This window comes from Carassius carassius, chromosome 43, assembly GCF_963082965.1.
Source record: "Carassius carassius chromosome 43, fCarCar2.1, whole genome shotgun sequence".
NCBI classification, from domain to species: Eukaryota; Metazoa; Chordata; class Actinopteri; order Cypriniformes; family Cyprinidae; genus Carassius; species Carassius carassius.
In genome coordinates, this window is record NC_081797.1 from 18489419 (window position 1) to 18508462 (window position 19044).

Here is a 19044-nt window from a genome sequence, read left to right on the forward strand (position 1 = left end):
AGATCCATTACTTTAAAGCAACACAAAAACACAGATCAGTGCAATTTAAAATGCGAAGCATTACATGTAAAATAATACTGTGATCTAACATTAAACATTATGTAAAATAATCATATAAAAAAATCTACCTTAGAGATGACTTTCTCCCTTAAAAAAAAAAAGAAAATTCCATAAAATTGATAAATATGTTCCATTAAATTACTAGAAGCAACATAATTTGTATAAACCATTTAAGTGGCGACAATAATATAATAGTATTAAACCTTATCAAACCTGTTGCCACCCCCCATATTTACATAGCATCTAAAAGGTGGAAACAATAATATAACGGTTTAAATCAACCCTGTTACCCTGTGAATTTTCATATTTCCAGAACATTTGTCACCCAGACGATAATATAATTTGGATAAAAATCTAACCTAAAATGTACGTAGCATGTAAAGTGGCTGCAATAATATAACCATATAACCAACAATGTTGCCATATTATCTGCCCTTCTGAAGCCCCCTCCTTGTACTGACAGAAGCTTAAAAGATATACCCTCTGTTTTGTACCCTATTTGTGGAAAGTGCCAGTGCAGAGAAAGCGACATTATAATTTGAGAGAAATTGAGAGGGTGAGAAAGAAAGAGTGTTTACATGTATGCGACGAGAGGGAGCCGAGACCACAATGGACGTGACATTTGAAACTGTGGGGGTGTTAGACCATTCTCCAACACATTGGATAACAGATTCTTTGTTCTGTCTTAATATGAAGTTGTTAACGCTGTTATGGTTTGTAGCTAAAAATGGATGGTCCATTTAGTGTAATGCAAAGTACTACTTCATTTAGTTTTTGCTGTTGTGAGTTAAACATTACCCCAATAAAAGTGTAATATGCAACTGTTATTGTTTTGGACTTTTTACTGACACCTATTGGTGCATAGGAAAAATCACAAAAAAACGAATGTCCTTATGAATATTGCATTATTATGCAGTACTTTAATTAAAAAAACAAACATTTCTAAAAATAGGAGTGTCAGAAGAGATAAAAATGAATAGTATTTGGCTGATCATGTGATCCCAACATGGCCGCCACCATGAGGGTGGACCACCCTTATGTAACATAAAACAGCTTGTATCTTTCTGAAAGGACTTAAATCTTCATCAAATGTGGATTTGCATAAATACATTTGTTAATATATATATTTAGATGTAGTGCATATTTAATCAGAGACATTCTGATGTTTGCATATCACACCGTGAGACATTTTTCAAAACGCTTTCATGCCTTTAAGCATCACAAAACTAGAATGACAATAATGTCATTCCAACCGTGCCATGATGATAAAAATGCAGGAGACAAATTCTGCTCATTCCACTCTGAAGTATAACAAGAATTCAAGATGATTCTGAACAACATCCTCAAACTCGCGAAAGAAACCTGAGCGGGACGTGCGAAAGTGGGAATGATCCCACACAGAACCGATCCGGCTTTCTGGAATCTAACCCAGCGGATTACACACTTGAGAAAGTACTAAGAGAATGCCAGCAAGTATTTCACACAAAGCCACCTCACATTGGTGAAGCTGTCTAAGTGTTGAGATTCCTCACATAGCTGATGCTCTAATTTCCACCTAATTACGCTCGCAGAATAATTATAGCCTTCCACGGTCATTTAAAGCATTATATTTCTCTTAAACAGGACAGAATATGGTGTAAATCGATCTGGAGGGTTGTAGGTTTTTGTCAAAGCATTGATATTTGGATGCTAGGGTGTTCTCAGTGATTGCTTACTGACAGCCTACCTGCAGGTTTCTGTGATATTCTGTTCCTTATAAATGGCTCAGTTCTTCCAGCTTTATCCACCAGGTAAGAACTGTCAGATTTCAGTTATGCAACAAAACAAACAAACCAAAAAAAAAAAAAAAAAGAGCAAGACTTTGCGGCATCATGTCGCACAACATTTAATAGAATCTTTTTGTCTATTTTGTACAAAATGGAAACAATGCTGCATTACAAATTCCAGATAAGGCTACTGCTCGCACACAGTTCAAATGGAGAGTAAACCTGCAATGGCTTTAAGATCTGCTCGTTAACATTCCCAATACTGATGCAACTCTGTGCATGAATGCAAGCAACTTAATAAAATACAAATGAAATCCCATGTCAACATGCATGGCATGGATATGCTTTATGTCACGCAGGGACTGGGAATTTGATGACACCCAACCCTGGAGATGAATCAGAAATATTCTATTACCTCAATCCACATCGTTCGGCTACCACTGAGCAGGACGATCCACATCAAAACACTTTCTCAACTACATTGTAACAGCTATATCGGAAATTTAAGTTATGTCAGATTCGTGAAGACAGCAGGTTCATTTTGTTGGCAAAAGAAACCCTGAGTAATGCTACACTGGACGATGCCTGAGAGCACATATCATCTGGGGAGTGTCCAAAAACCTGCTATGTTGCAAAAATGGCCATGGTTGCATATGGACGTTAGGAATTCAAAACATGTGGCATCTTTGCTTGACCCTCTTGCACACCAGCTCTAACATTTCGAATACAGAAAATAAAAGAAATCATACGTCTTTAAACATGATCCATTTTGAGGGTTACATTTTGAAGTGCGAAATTACACAACTTACAAATGAGAAGGTCATCTGAGGTCATCTCTGTAAAAGTAAACGGTAGAGAAATAAACAAACAAACAAACATGCATTTCCTAAACAGCGTTTGGTTTCCTATTGCATTAGTGTGGCGAGTCCACAAGGAAATGAGGCCTGCGTCCACATCATCTAATTGTCTGACGGACAGCCGAGTTGTGCAGTGGCTGTTCACCAGTCTTACTGCTGTTTGCACTCTGCAGGAGGAGGGTCTTTCTGTAGGAACAACGAGACAGAGATAAAAGATAGAAGGAGAATCATGAATATTATTTCAGGCACTACGCAACAGAAATTAATGATTTGCCCAATGATGGTTTGGTTTATAAATACATGCTTTGTTTGGTAAAAGTGAAGTGTGTAATTTCTGCACCAGTAGTTGCATCAACCGTAATAGCAAAACTAATGTTTTTGAACAGGTTTTGGCTCCGCCCCCATCTGCCATTGGTTGCAAATTGGCCTCGCCCCAAAATTACACTATAGAGTGTATAAGTGCCTGCCCACTTTTTCAGTGGTGCTGATTTCGGAAGGTTTTTTTTTTTTTTTTTCCTGTGTTAAAGCATTATAAGCCATGAAAACCAACCAGCTACAAGCTACTTAAAGAAACTTATATTTGAAGCAAAAAAATATTTGAAAATCCAACAAAAAGACAAAGGTACAAGACTAGTTTAATGAGGGGGAAAAACTACAATTCCAAGAAGCATTGTGAATAACAATTAAAAACAATAGAGAAATACAGAACTATGTATTTAAAGGGATAGTTCACCCCAAAATGAAAACTCTGCCATTAATTACTCACCCTCATGTCGTTCCAAACTTTTAAGACCTTCGTTTATCTTCAGAACACAAATCAAGATATTTTTGATGGAATCTGAGAGCTCTCTGACCCTCCATACACAGCAAGGATACAAACACGATCAACACACAGAAACGTAGTATGGACATCGGTAAAATAGTCCATGTGACATCACGGGTTCAACCCCAGAACGTAATCAACATAATCAGTGTTGTTTACGTTCAGCGTGCACATGCATTCTACTGAACGTAAACAACAACGATTATGTTAATTACGTTTTGGGGTACTCTCCAAAATAGCAGAAGACATTAACTCGGGTCGAAGAATTGTTGAATAAATTATGTTATTATAGTTTTCTTTGTGCACAAAAAGTAGTCTCACAGCTTTGTAAACTTACGAACTCCTGATGTCACATGGACTATTTTACTGATGTCCTTGCTACGTTACTGTGCCTTGATCGTGTTTGTATCCTTGCTGTCTATAGAGAGTCAGAGAGCTTTCGGATTTCATCAAAAATAACTGAATTTGTGTTGCGAAGATGAACAAAGGTCTAGGGCTTTACCAGAACATTTGGTTATTTGAATATTCGTTTGGTGGGTTGGCATTCGATTTAAAATTTTGAGATTCGAATAATCTTTTTTTTTTTACACCTGTTATTCCTTGCATCATTCCTTGGCATGATGACAAACCGTTCTAGGTCTGGTTAAACCGTGCTTAGCCGTGCTGTTAGAGTGGGTGTGCGTGATGTCGCCACTCTGTTGCCTGGCTATGAGTTCTCCATAGCTGGCTAAGCGGAAGCGTTTTTCAATATAAAAAATTGGCGCTGTGTATGTCAATTATTCTGCATGATTAAGATGCATTTTTTTCTTTCTACATGTTATCCTAAGGGTTTTTCCCATCATTTTAATTTTAGTTGTAGTATAGCATTATAATACCATTCATATTTTTACTTTTTTATAATTTAAATTAGATACCAATCCAATGTATATTTGACATTTGAGGCTTAAACTATAGAAAAGCAATAAAGGTTTTTCAGTTAGATTGTTTTCAACTTGTTTATTTTCATATTAAAAATATGGCATGCAGTTGCACCAACCAATGGTATAAACATATTTCAAATGTATATTATGATAATCATAATTAATAATCGCAATTACAATTTTAAGGGAATAATCAACAATTGTGATTTGTCATAATCGTGCAGCCCTATTCTTACCACATAAGAAGAGTAAGGAGAGATGACGGAGGACGATGGCTAATGATTTGCAGATCATGAGCACTACTGACAAACATCTGACCTTTTAAAATGTGTGTTAAGTATTGCCGCTCCATAGTATATAGAGCACGTGTGAACACGAAGTAAAAAGAGAGTGCACAATCAAAAGCGGTTTCAATGACCCACTTATTAATAGTGGCTCCCTGATGCCCCCAATTTATATTCAGTGTAATTACCTATTGATATAATTGCGAGAGAAATTATTGAAAATTTTTTCCTCCCATCTTGTGTTTTTTTCCTTTAGGGATTCTGTAGTGCATGTCTTTTCCTTTCCGAACACGGCAGATTGCGGACGAGGGGGTGAGGGAAGGAATCATGATGTCAGCTCAACATCTTGATGTCTGTTAGCTATCGGCGATGGATGATGGCATCGTATATCGGCCCAACCCTAGTGACAAATTCGACGACACTCAACATCTTGATGTCTGTTAGCTATCGGCGATGGATGATGGCATCGTATATCGGCCCAACCCTAGTGACAAATTCGACGACACTGACGCATTTTTGATGTGCTCAAGTTCACAGAGGCAGAGACGGCAGAAATTGCATCCTGTTTGCTTTCATTATTTTACAAAAGCACAAAGTTTTGTTTTTATTGTAAGTGCACACAAATACAAATATACCTTTCACAGATTCAAAAGAAGTATTACTGTTATCTGACAAGAGTATTTTAAGTTAAATATAAAATGACTGCACCGGCACCTACATGTAAACGGTCATGCAGTGAGCGTCGTTCAGCTTCCACACTCCACACAAACACTTCAACAGCATCAATAAATTAATGTCAGAGCGAGCAGCCATTTAACGATGCATTTACTAACATGTTTCAGATGATAAGCCACATTTGAGGTCAAGATTGCAACGAATGTTTGCATGTCCTGACATATTTACTGTAATTACCACATAGACCAGCTGTTACTTATTTGTCCTTCACAAACTTTCCCACTTTCTGTGGTAATTCTTTTTCTTTGACTAAATGATTAATAAAATTTTATCAACTGAGGGTGGACTCTCACTAGGCACGGTTCCCTTGAACTGAACTTGTGCGCGACGGTCATTGCTTTAGAGGTCAAACACACTTGGACAAGGTTTAAATCACGTAGTGGGAGTACACTAAGCCTCTTTTTGTCAACAAATGGCTAGTCGACTGAAAGGGGGCAGCCCTAATTTAAAGTTTACTGCAAAATATGCATATTGAAATATTTGTGTGATCACGTAATTTGAGGTGTTTCATGGGAGTGGGCAGAGCTCAGCGCCTGTCTGGCACCATCTGCTCATCATGTCGAATAATGTATTTTTCACCAGGGACTACACTGTCAAACAGTATTATTTAAAACATGAGTTGGAATGATGTAAACCGATAGATTCAACAAAACTGATAAAATCTGTAAACAAAAAAAAAGGTTATCGGTAAAAAAAAATTCCCTTGCAAGAAAATAAATGGCATTTTCACTTCCAGAACCTGACTACAGCACACTATTAAGCCAGAAATGTATATGTCTGACCACTTAATATGTATTTTAACATTAAAATTACACACTTCACCCATAAGGTTAATTTAGTGAGTGGGAGTTTAAAAGTTTAGTCTTAAATGTCATTTTCACACTTTCATTCGTTTGTTTGTTTGTTCAATTCCAAATTCGACTGTTGCATCCTCCTGCTTTTACACTTTTAGGTAAGTTACCAACTGCGGTTCGGTTGCAAAACACTTTCACCATAGTAAGCACACTCTAGTAGTACTGACCATCTTAGTTGAGATGGCAGATATTGTTGATGTTCGGCAATGATAAATTACTTTATTCATCATTGAAGAAAGTATTTATTACACTTCAATTACATTTATTATTATTACTATTTTCAATAAGCATCTACATGTGAACAAAAATGGAAATCATACGTAACTAATAATAGTTGCGTACTTCTGTCTGATCTATTTGCACTTTTTCCAAGTTGTTTTAAACCACAGTATGTTTGCAAAATACTTTCACCATCAAAGTGATTGTCATGTGTTTGCAAACAATCGTTTTGCGACTTTATACATAGGCATAAAATCTCAAATAAACAGTTGTTTTGAGCTCTATATTGATCAAAGATATTAGGCAGCACAACTGTTTTAAACATTAATAACATAACGGTAACGGTATGTTATTACGGTATGTATATAACGGTATGTTTTTACGCTAATTATGAAAATGCTAATTATACGTAATTAAAAGTAGTTTGCCGTGTTCACATGAAACAAAATCTGCCGTTTTCAAGCAAAACTTAAGTCCGCACACAAACTTTTCATGTGAAAGTGACATAAGAGTGAAAGCAGAGAAGGCTATGACAACGAAGGGAAGATGGATCAAAAGATAGATTGAAAATAGCGCCACATCCCTTCAGGTGTCTCTTACCTAGAAATGCATGGAGTGAGAAATGAATTATGCCTGTAAAGGGGAATTGGAGGGACAAACACAGGTTTACACATCAGGCATGCAGCTGATCATGAAGCACTATACAAGGTAATGCTTTCAATCCAGACCACCTCAATCAAACCCAGATCAGCAATAAGGATCTATTCAATGCAGTGATTAAGAGACGACTTTGTTTGGAATACAATACTACAACTACTACTTTTAGGTATGCAGTATGTACACAGTGCACAGCACACAAAATGTGCAGTATACAAACAGAGTACACACTGGGAATATTGTATCCCAGAATGCAATGTACAGAAATGTCTGCCAAATGCCAAGTTGAGACATGTTTACATAAAATTTTACATAAAATACACATTAACCAGTAACTTGCGTATGGCATACTAATTTGTTTCATATAGGTATATAGAAAATAATAGCGAGCAGCACACAGCATTTACTAGTATTCCAGTATTTTATTCCAAAAAGAGTCTACAATCCCATCAGAACTTCTCAAATTTGTGATGAATTTGATTAAAATATTTAAAAACGTATAACCCCAGCTAATTGCATGCTTCTATTGTGCTTTTTTAATTAATGATAGTTGATAGTGCATAACAAACAGATTATTGGAAAGCTCACCTTAGGATCAAAATCTCCCTCATCCTCTTCTTCACCTTCATCATCCAGATCCTGAATGACACATAACAGTCTGCTGTCACACTGCACTATTTGGACTATTATTAAATAGTATACGTGTCTATTAAAGGATTCCCACCTCCTCTTCTCCCTCTTCAAGATCCTCCTCGTCATACTGCAAAGCAGCACAGAATTACACATACATTACATAATTAAAGCAATATTTTATTTTACAGAGGGTCTAGGTGATACGTTAAATATTAACAATATTTTCAATATCATTTTGGTGCCAATATAAAATTAGACAACATCACACATACATTATAATGCTATTTTTGTCCATCGTTTATTTTTATTTAAAATGGTGAAAATCTACTAAAAAGGGACCAGTCCCAGGAGTCTTAACACAAAATGAAATCCAATAAAATAATAACTCAAATAAATTACAAAACTAAGCCAATGTATAGGAAACATACATCAAAATGTATATTAAATATTTTCAGATTTTTTTAATCTACAGTCAGTCCTAGATTTCCTTGTGATAGTAAAAGGAGCAGACGTACACTGTCGTCGTCCTCTAAGGCCTCTCCAGTGAAATAAAGCACCGCTCTTGGAATGACCCGCTCTCGGAAGAAGTGTCCGATCTCAAAATCTGTAGTTAGAGTGAAGTCCAAGTCTACATCCTGGACACAAACAGACACAATGAGCATCCAATGGAAGTTTTTAGAGTAAATTATTGATTTAAAAACTTTAAATTATTCCAGACCTAAAAATAGCATCTACTGATGTCATACTAATGCCACACTTTCAATATTGTGACCTACAGATGTTATCAAGCACTGACTGAGAAGCCATTGTGCAATGTCTGTGCTTGTGTTTTTTTAAGCAGCCACTTTACTATACGAGGAGTTAACCGTAACTGACGCAGAAACTCTTTAGATGCTTCTTGCCGGTGACGTGTTCTCTAAACTCGCTGCAGTATGTGTTTGTGTAGGCAGCGAAAAGACGTGCGCTGCATACGGCCAAGACTCAGAGGTTTACAAACACCACAAAACACAAGAGCGCAGGACGTCTCACTCACCATTCCCTCAGGCGACGCTAGAAGAGACAAGAACAAGAGGATTAATTCTGGAACAAATTCCACAAAACAAATAAAGAAAAAAACAAATTATGTTGTGAAAAAAGAAAATATAGCCTATTATGATTTTTTGTTTCCATCAATAGATCATGATGGTTTTTGTAATACGTCGTTTTATTTTAGATGTTAATTTTATATATATATATATATATATTTTTTTTTTATTATTTTTTTTTTTTTTTTCCCTTCACTTTCTATGAGCAAAGGGTCCTGAAAAAAATGCATCACAGTTTCCACAAAAATATTGTCAATTATAAGAAATGCTCAAAATTCCATAATGCAACACAGGAATGTTTTTTTTATTGCATTTTTGATCAAATAATTGTGCAGTCTTTGCACATATACACACACATTCTCAGTTTTGTATTATCATATTTGTCCTTATTTATAAAAAAAAATACAGTAATAATTTTTGGTAGTGTGTATATATTTATTTCAATAAATCTTTATATTTCGGTGAAAATATTTATTTGTAATTACATTTAGGTCGTAATGCAAAACGGTCCAAAAACAGGCTTCATTTTCTTTCTATTTAAGGTAAAATGGGACTCAGACTTGTTCCTGACAGGTTTTGTGAGATCCAAACATGCAAATGCAAGTCATTTTTTGAGAAGGAGCTGATCAAAGTCTGGCCTGAAGAAGAGGGTCTTTCGGGAAACCCATCAAGCCCTGAAAGCATTTCTTCATCCAGTTCCAGCCGCACCTCAGACGGGAATGTTGAGGAAATCCCCTCAGAAACAGATCAACTGCACACATCCGGCGGCGCGGTGACTGACGGTAAGAGCGTCGCTTTCCCACAGTCCGTGTGCAGGACGGGCGGCATTCTTTACCTGCCGCTCCATCAGAGGCGCTGACGGGAAATATGCTGCTTAAAATGCAAAGCATTCAATTCTTAGCATTTTTGGAACGGGTGACCGAGGTGAATGAAGAGCAACAATGTCATGGCGGTTGAAGATACAAATTCAACTGGCATTCCTTTGCTGGGAGACGGGAAGAGGGATGAAAATTAAAAATAGATGGGCGGGATACGTTTATATGAGACTGTGTTTGGCTATTAAAAACTGAAGAAGCTAGCACAGTCACAAATTCAAAAACTGGACGAATGGAACATAAAGCAGTTCATATGAAAGTTTCAACTCATCGGTGTCTAAAAGTGAATGCATTGTTGAATGTTGTTAAAATATGGCTGGCTGTGGAACAGTAAACCTGTTTTTGTGTGTGTATTAAAAACACATTCAGTTTATTAGTACGGTTTCAGAAATCTAAGCTTTTCGGTTATGTACGGTTGGGATCAGTAAGATTTAAAAATTTATGATTTTAAGAAGTCTCTTATGTTCATTTATTTGATCAAAACTACAGTAAAATCAGTAATATCAAGAAATATTAGTGCAATTTCAAATAGATGTTTTAATATATTTTCAAATGTTATTTATTCCTATGATGATACTTCAGTCTTCAGTGTCACATGATCCTTCAGAAATCAGTCTAATATGATGTACTATTATTAGTAGTATTGATAACAAATGTGCTCCTTAATATTTTTTGGAACCTGTGATACTTGTTTTAAGGATTCTTTGATTCATAAAAAGTTAAAAAGAACAGCATTTATTCCAAATAGAGATCTTTTATGACAACTTTAGTCTCTGCTACTATTTTTGATCAATTTAACATATCTTTGCTAAATAAAAAGTACTAATTTCTTTCAAAAAAAAAAAAAAAAAAAAAAAAAGGGGGGGGGGGGGGCTGTTGGGGCTTTAACCACACTCCTCCTAAAATCAGCCAATCACAACGCAGGTGACATACCCTTATTTGTTCTCCGCCGTCACCTCCTGAGTTTCCCCATTGAAAAAAACATATATTCATGCCAACGCATGCAAAACCTATACATTTCTGACAGTTCCACCAGCAAACACTGTCTTCACTAACACGCATCAGCTTAAAGGCAGGGTAGGTAAAAAAAAAAAAAAATGTATAAAAAACTTTTTTTCCAAATTTGTTTAAACTTTATTTATATATCAATACATAATTAAAATGTAAGTACTCTGAAAAAGAAAGTATAAAAATCAAGTGACTGTAGACCTCTCACGACTGTTTTAAAGACAGCTCATTATTTCCATTCACTCCACCCCCTCCCTTCTGGGCTCCTTCCAAAGCCTCTACTACGGCTCGCTAAGTAATGTTATGTTAGCTATATTACGCAGCTACGTGTGCTAATGACACATGCTTCATGAAAAAAATATGTATGATTAAAATACAAAAAGAAAGATTTACCTGTCCAGCAGAAATAAAGCCATCAAGGAGTCACTTTTCAGCCCCTTGAGTTCCCTCAGTTCTCGCCATCGCTGGAAAGCCACGCCGATATTAACTCGCATTTTATTTCTTTGTTTATCCAAATACTTTTTGTTCATTGCCTTTTCTTGTACTGTTACTGTCTTGCTTTTTTTGCCTGGTTTGCCTTCACTAACTGCATAGGCTTGTACTGTGAAATTTGCTTGCTGTTTCTCTGCCATTGTTTTGGTATTCCTAGGATCCGTGCCTGTTGAATTTCTTAAATCAAACGTGCACGCGCAACTTCGCAAGTGGGCAGGTCATGTGTGGCAAAAGGGTGGTTGCCATGGTTGCGAGAGAGTGACAGTCGCCTAAGCCAATCCTATGTTTCGTCCCGAAATGGAAATAATGAGCTGTGTTTAATACAGATTAAACGGTCTAGAGTCACTCGATTTTTATACTCTTTTTATCAGAGTACTTAAATTTTAATTATGCATTGATATATATAGAAAGTTTAAACAAATTTGGAAGAAAGTTGTTTATACATGTATTACCTACCCTGCCTTTAAATCAACAATGAACTATGATTAAGCTAGGACAAAAACTAGATTTTTGAGAAAATTACTGCGTGAGACACTACGGTTTTATTATTATGTTGTCCTTAATTGGTCACATAATAGATAGTTCAACACAATAATTATTAAAAATGTCATATTCAGATGCATCTCTGCTGAAGATGCACACAGATCGACCCCGATACTTTTCTCAGCGAGGGTCAAGACAGACAAATAAAATTCGATTGATTTTTAAAAATCATTGTATAAAAAAGAGCTGTTGTCTGCCGATTCAAATCTGTAGAATTAATAGATTCAAATGATCCTTCTATTCACTGTCCAAATGTCTCCAGTAAGACAGATTTGAATGGAGCTTAATGGGAGATTCAGTTCTAAAGCGCCCCCTGGAGGAAGACTTTTGAATTACATACAAATAGTATGTAGTGGATGTTTGCTCCATCTATTCAGCCAAAAACCCTTGTGTGGTGCCCCCTGCTGTCCACAAGACACAAAAGAACATTTGCACACAACTATACTATACTTCAACACACACATCCACTGAAAAACACAATTTCAAAAGGAAGTGATATTGTTGATACTCCTCATGACAGACAGTCCTCACACTTCAAGTCAGCTGCTCAAATAACAGAATGAATTGTGCCTGGTTGATATATTTCCATCAGTAAACATGATGAATTAACCACTAACTGGTAATAAGAGATATTTGGCCAAACCGACAAACCTATTCAAGGACTTACTGACATAGATCATAACAATAAAAGCCTTTGCATGATGCAAGAAAGGATGTGAAAGCATTTGAAAACTCGCTCAATTATCTTAATCCCAAGATTTCAGTCAAATTAGATCATACAAAGAGGATGACATAACTCAGTAGTAAACTGAGACGAGGTGTAGTCGTCTTCTGCCTGGGAAAACACACGTTCTCTCACCTTTAACCGGATTGAAGAAGTTGAAGAAGGAATCCTGTGGAAGCTCTTTAGTGACGGTCCGAACCGTGCCTCTGCCTTTGTGCTTCTGCTTCTTCTTAATGAGTCTGACGGTCACGTCTTTGCCTTTGTGCCAGTCAATCTTACAGCTGAAAAACAATGAAAACGCAGCAATTAGAAACGCTGGTAATCCAGATTCAGGTGAGAACCGAATCAAATGTAAATGCAGAGTGTTGTCCTCTCGTCATGAACGTGCCTTATGCAAAATCTGAGCAGCACACATTTTTAGAAAAAATGTGATTACTGTTCAAAATTTGCAATAATTAGGATTTTTTTTTTTTCATGTTCACCGAGGCTACATTTGTTTGATTAAAAATGCAGTTAAAATAGTAATATTGTGCAAGGAAATCTTGCAATTAAAAATAACTTTTTTCTATTTGAATATAATAGAAAAATGTAATTTATGTCTCTGATTCAAAGCTGAATTTTCAACATCATTACATGATCCTCCAGAAATCAGTCTAATATGCTGACTTGCTACATACTTATCACTTATTATTGGTGCTCGATTATTATAATAGTTATTGTTAATCTTGTAAACATTCTGCTGCTTAATGTATTTGTTTTTCAAAAGAACAGAATTTTTTTCTAATTATTCTTGTCTTATGAATTATTATTATTCTAATTTAATTTTTTTTAAGTACCCTAAAATTTTACATGATAGTATATCATGATTTAAAAGAAAACATTAAGCAGCACGACTGTTTTCAACATTGATAATAATCAGAAATGAATAAAGATGCTGAAAATTTAGCTTTACATCTCAGGAATAAATTACGGTTTAACATATATTCAAACGGAAAACACTTATTTGAAACCCTAATAATATTGTGTATTATAGTGTTTGATCCAATAAACGCAGCCTTGTCGCACGTTCATTCAAAAACCTTAAAATATCTTAATCAGTCCAAACTTTTCACTGTATTTATTTATATATATATAGACAATAGGCTATTTCTCCATCGTACCCTTCACAGTCGATGATCTCCGGCCCCTCGAATGAGAACGGATCCTCAGCGTCCGGCTCTGACTTCATCTTGTAGACTTTAGTGAGGACCGTGTTACTGAAGTAGCTGTTGGGCTCGAAGTAGAACTCTAATGTGAAACTCTGTTTGGACAAACAGTTGAACAGTATTAAAAACCTGTTTCTATTTGTTCAAATGTCAGAAGTAACCAGAAGCTTGTTCAGTTGTTTTGACAAACCATGGGCTGTCCAGGCTCTGAAAACTTCACAGTGATGTCCTGCAGGTGTTTCAGGATCGGCTCATCATGATCCTACAGGAAACAGAAAGATCCCAGAATGGTTAAACCAAGGCAGCATGGACTCAACTTCATGCCGACCTACTGATCACTTATGTATGCACAAGAAACTTCAAGATAATTATACATTAAAGATCGATATGATCAGACTGCGTGTGAATTCTGCATGCACCAATACAAAATCGCATATCCTCTATAAGCTTCCTGTCACAAGAACCACATCCTGTGTAATCCACATCAACTCTTAATGCGAAAGGTCAAAGCAGTCATTTGTTTTATGCATTGTTTCATGCAATGTGTTTCATTATAAAATGTATAGCAGTAAAACAGCTCCTATTACACAGACTCATCTGTCTACAGCTGATTATTCTTCTACTTATAAACATATTATAATAATAATAAACCACAGCAAATTCAGTGTGATCATGGTAATTATTCACTGTAAATACTGATTTATTATTTCACCAAATTACTGTTAAATTCTAGTTTAAATTATAATTAAAACCCAAATTTGAGGTTGCTATTATTATTAGAAAATCTATATTAAAATATAATAATAATAATAATAATAATAATTATTATTATTTATTATTATTGGTCAATGGTTTATATTTGTGCATAATAACAGCCATAAATCATGGCAAATTCACTATAATGCAAGATTACGGTTTTATTATTTATATAATTACACACCAAATTAAAAAAGAAATGTATATATGTAAATTCCATCAGGTGCGTGATTTCACATGGAGCAGCTGTTACTACACAGAGCCGTTGTTAACTGAGAAGATGCGCAAATAAACGCTGAAAATGAAGTGGATTTGCGCATCTTCTCAGTTAACAATGGCTCCGTGTAGTAACAGCTGCTCTGTGTGAAATCACGCACCTGAGGGAATTAACCGCTGATTAGAGATCCGGCTTTACTGACGAGATGCGCATTAACGATCGGCCGTAGCCCTAGTTTTTAGTGAAGATGTAAATGAAGGAGAAGTGAAGCGACCTGCAGCATCTCCGCCAGCATATCCACACGTTTGAAGATGGTGAGCCAGAACTCAGGGACTCCTCTCGGGTCTTCAGCGCCGGCTGGATCTGCCTGCTTCTCCTCCAGAGCAGCTTTTTTCTGCAAATCTTCCTGTGGGTCAAAAACATTTAGTTAAATACACCATTCATTTCATCCTCAAATTGGACTTTTCAGCAACTCAGGGCTTCCAGCAAAAAAAAAAAGCCTTGCCAAGAAAGCAGACTGCCTGAAAATTGGAATTTGCAATTGATATGATACAGTTTTTTTCTGTATTCTTACAAGTATCCACTTACAGCAAGATCTTCCTCCTCCCTGTCGCTTTGCCATTCGCATTCCTCATCTGTGGGTTCAACGGCGCCGGCCACAACGTCCCGTCTCTGAACAAAGGAGCATTGTGCTATGTGACATCATCAGCTCATATCCATGACATCACCATTTCAAGGGCATAACAGTAATAGCATTCATTTTGTAAACAAGTGTGTAACATAAAACCAAAGCAATTAATTCTTTGGACCTTTGGACGGGCCTGTATCAAGAAGGCTGGCTTCCCTTTAAATGCATTGTGGGTAAAAGTTGAACTACTATCTTGTGTTCAGACAATGGCCGGGCTTGAATGAGAGCAGTTCTGTTGGACTGATTTTAGCACGTATATGTGACCCTGGATTACAAAACCAGTCTTAAGCGGCACAGGTATATTTGTAGCAATAGCAAACAATAGATTGCAAATGATTGATTTTTGCTCCATGAAGATATTTGGTAAATTTCCTACCAGAAATATATCAAAACTTAATTTTTGATTAGTAATATGCATTGCTAAGAACATCATTTAGACAGCTTTAAAGGCGATTTTCTCAATGTTTTGATTTTTTTTGCACCCTCAGATTCCAGATTTTCTGTTTCAAGATGATGTATAAATCTCAATTTCAAAAAACGGACCCTTATGTTCTGTGGTCTAGAGTCACATATGTGTAATGTTCAGGCAAACAGCAAGGCCTGAAAGTCAACTCTCATGCTTGAGGAAGCGTTTCAGGTTTGTGAGGGGTTAAATATTTCCGACCTAACACCGAGCGTGTTTGAACAGAATGAATGCTATCACAGAGAGACATTTGCATACCTTGTCAAAGATGGGCTGGTAGAGGCCAGCGTACTTCCTCTCGAGCTCGTGGACTTCTTCATAGAACTTGGCCTCGATGTTGGCGCTCTGGAGCTGGAGCCTCTTCAGGGCGTAGACTCTTCTCTTCACAGTCTTAGGCAGGAGATGGACATTCAGGGTTCTAGACAGACAAAAGTCAGTCAGTCACAACATTATTACAAGTTCAAAACAAACCTAGCAGATGTTTATGAAACGCATTACAGATGTTTACGAAAACAAGTCACAGAGCTTAACAGATCAAACTCTTTACAGATGAAACATTTACAGATGCTTACAAAACAAATGTTTGTTTAACTTGACATCCACAACACTACAGACGTTTCCTAAAACAGCAAGTTACACAACTTTACAGATGAATCTCATGTTTTGAAAACATCTGTAAAGTGACATAAACTTGAGTTTCATCTATTTATTTTTGGTAAATGACTGCAAAGTTTCGTAAACTTGTTTCATAAACATAACCTTTAGCATACCTTAGTTTATGACACTTTACAGATGTTTACGAAGCAACAAGAAGGGCTGTGCAAATAATCGAACGCGATGATTATGCGCATCTCGTTAGTGACGCGGTTCTGTGATTAGTAGTAAATCTCCATCACGTACTTAAGAGAAGAAAAGTAAGTTCATAACACTATAACAGTTTAGATGTTTACAAAACGTAACATAGCTCAATTTGACACGTTTACGAATCAAATTTATTAAACAGGTGTTTACTAAAACAACAAGCTTTATTTCAGTCACTTTACAGGTAGATGTTTACAAAACAAGACTGTAACAGCATTACGACAACTTTATAGATAGTTTACAGAACGTTTAGTCAACTTTACAAATGTTTACAAAGAACAAGATCTGAAGCTTCAAAGAAATTGTACAAAACGTTAAAGATATGAAGTCTGTGATTTTCTTGGTTTTCTACAGTCATGCATGTAAATTTGTCTCATACCTTTCTACTTGTAAAAAGCCCTCAGGTTTGTCGGACTGAAAAGGTTTATTTCCTCCTTTGCCTTGAGGGAAAATGAAAGCAATTACTTTTGAAAGTCCCAATGTTATTTTTAGCATATGCATTTTCACCAAGTGTACTTTTTTGGGGAAAAGTACTGCTTAAAACCCTATTACAACATTGCAACTTCTTTTTTTATAAATACACTAGTATATATATATATATACAGTACAGACACACCTTCTCATTCAAAGAGTTTTCTTTATTTTCATGACTATGAAAATTGTAGAGTCACACTGAAGGCATCAAGGGCTATTTGACCAAGAAGGAGAGTGATGGGGTGCTGCGCCAGATGACCTGGCCTCCACAGTCACCGTACCTGAACCCAATCGAGATGGTTTAGGGGTGAGCTGGACCGCAGACTGAAGGCAAAAGGGCCAACAAGTGCTAAGCATCTCTCGGGGAACTCCTTCAAGACTGTTGGAAGACCATTTCAGGTGACTACCTCTTGAAGCTCATCAAGAGAATGCCAAGAGTGTGCAAAGCAGTAATCAAAGCAAAAGGTGGCTACTTTGAAGAACCTACAATATGACATATTTTCAGTTGTTTCACACTTTTTTGTTATGTATATAATTCCATAAATAATTCCACATGTGTTAATTCATAGTTTTGATGCCTTCAGTGTGAATCTACAATTTTCATAGTCATGAAAATAAAGAAAACTCTTTGAATGAGAAGGTGTGTCCAAACGTTTGTTCTGTACTGTATATATATAATAAAAGATAAAAATGAGCTTATACAATATATAATGTAAGTAATACAGGAAATAAATGACACAAAAACATACCTTTGGCTTCACTCTTCTCATCTTTTCTATCCATTTCCACACCTCAGCTATTCTGCTAAGACACAAAACCAGGACAAGTGAATGTCATCATGTTCAGATCAAAATGTGTCATACTTGATCCTGACCCCAGCATGGCTTTAATTACCAAACAGGTGATGAGGATCATACTGATATGAGTAGTTTATAAAACAAAAGGACCTGTCAGTCACAGCTATTACTCATCTGACACTCAGTGTGTGCATAACAGTGAAAAACAGCTAATGAATTATTTAAGAAATTTTATAATCACGTATGTCTCTGTCCATTTCTTATTAAAATGTGAAAATAAGATCATCACACTTTATTATATTATATTATATTATATTATATTATATAAGAGTAACTGTCTTTCTGGTTCATTGTTGTGTTTTTTGAGAAACACAACCTCTAGAGAAGCCCTGATGAAAACAGAAGCCTGATCACCAGTAATACACTGACTGTGTGTCTGATTGATGTCTGACGGCTGTCAGAAGTGTTCAAGGCTGTTAAATGTCCCATCATGCACATGTGCAGCGCATGTATCTGTCAACACCTTGACTAGTACTGCTCTAAAACTCACAAAACACTGCGATTGAGTCACTAAAGCTTTTTAAACCCATATATATCATTTCCAAACCACGACATACAAGTCCCCCCGGTTTAATCTCAACAAAAACAACATCGTGTTCTGTGACTTACCGCCGCGTTACGCTCCACACCGTCCTCACGCTGCTGTCGGACGGAGAAGTGCGATGGCGTGTCGCATCATCCTCCACTCTCATTGGACGACTGCTTGTCACGGGTCACGTGGACTGGCCAATCAGAGCCGCGCCTCTGTATTGTGAGACTTCATTGGCTGCGACACTCTCAGAAGAGCGCTTGTTGCAGTGCGCACAATATAACTACAGACGTAACAATTTTAAAAACGCTAATTCAGTGATTACACAGTTATTAAGTGTACTGGTGTCATGTAAAGCGGTGCTAATTATTTACTGATGACAACGGAGTGATTCAGTAGAACTGCGGATCCTGATCCTTTCCTCTAAAAAAAGGAAAAGTAACGTTAAATGTCAAATTT

General features: G+C 36.4%; 1 protein-coding gene across 3 annotated transcripts; it reads right to left on the reverse strand.

Moving 5' to 3' along the window:
* Positions 1 to 1929: 1929 nt before the first annotated feature.
* On the reverse strand, positions 1930 to 18761 carry LOC132124567 (nucleosome assembly protein 1-like 4). Of its 3 annotated transcripts, XM_059535636.1 has the most exons (15): positions 18666 to 18755; positions 17949 to 18003; positions 17105 to 17165; positions 16123 to 16282; positions 15302 to 15385; positions 14988 to 15119; positions 13931 to 14002; positions 13696 to 13835; positions 12671 to 12816; positions 8842 to 8858; positions 8324 to 8443; positions 7900 to 7935; positions 7764 to 7814; positions 7119 to 7151; positions 1930 to 2869 (listed from the first exon to the last, which is right to left on the reverse strand). In XM_059535636.1, exons 2-14 carry the CDS (start codon positions 17980 to 17982, stop codon positions 7146 to 7148), a joined length of 1059 nt encoding a protein of 352 aa, XP_059391619.1. In that variant the 5' UTR covers positions 17983 to 18003; positions 18666 to 18755; the 3' UTR covers positions 1930 to 2869; positions 7119 to 7145. The 3 variants fall into 3 exon arrangements, with proteins under 3 accessions (XP_059391619.1, XP_059391618.1, XP_059391617.1); XM_059535635.1 differs by lacking the exon at positions 7119 to 7151 and having other exon boundaries at positions 17949 to 18000; positions 18666 to 18761; XM_059535634.1 differs by lacking the exon at positions 7119 to 7151.
* Between the last annotated feature and the right edge of the window lie 283 nt (positions 18762 to 19044).

Bases quoted from the DNA above. Each gene is read 5' to 3' on its own strand.
- LOC132124567 (XM_059535635.1), bottom strand. From the start codon at position 17,982: ATGGATAGAAAAGATGAGAAGAGTGAAGCCAAAG. The intron at 15,386-16,122 runs GTATGCAAATGT...TCCTTTGTTCAG, and splicing joins ACCAGCCCATCTTTGACAAG to AGACGGGACGTTGTGGCCGG. The intron at 7,815-7,899 runs GTGGGAATCCTT...TGTGTCATTCAG, and splicing joins TTGAAGAGGGAGAAGAGGAG to GATCTGGATGATGAAGGTGA.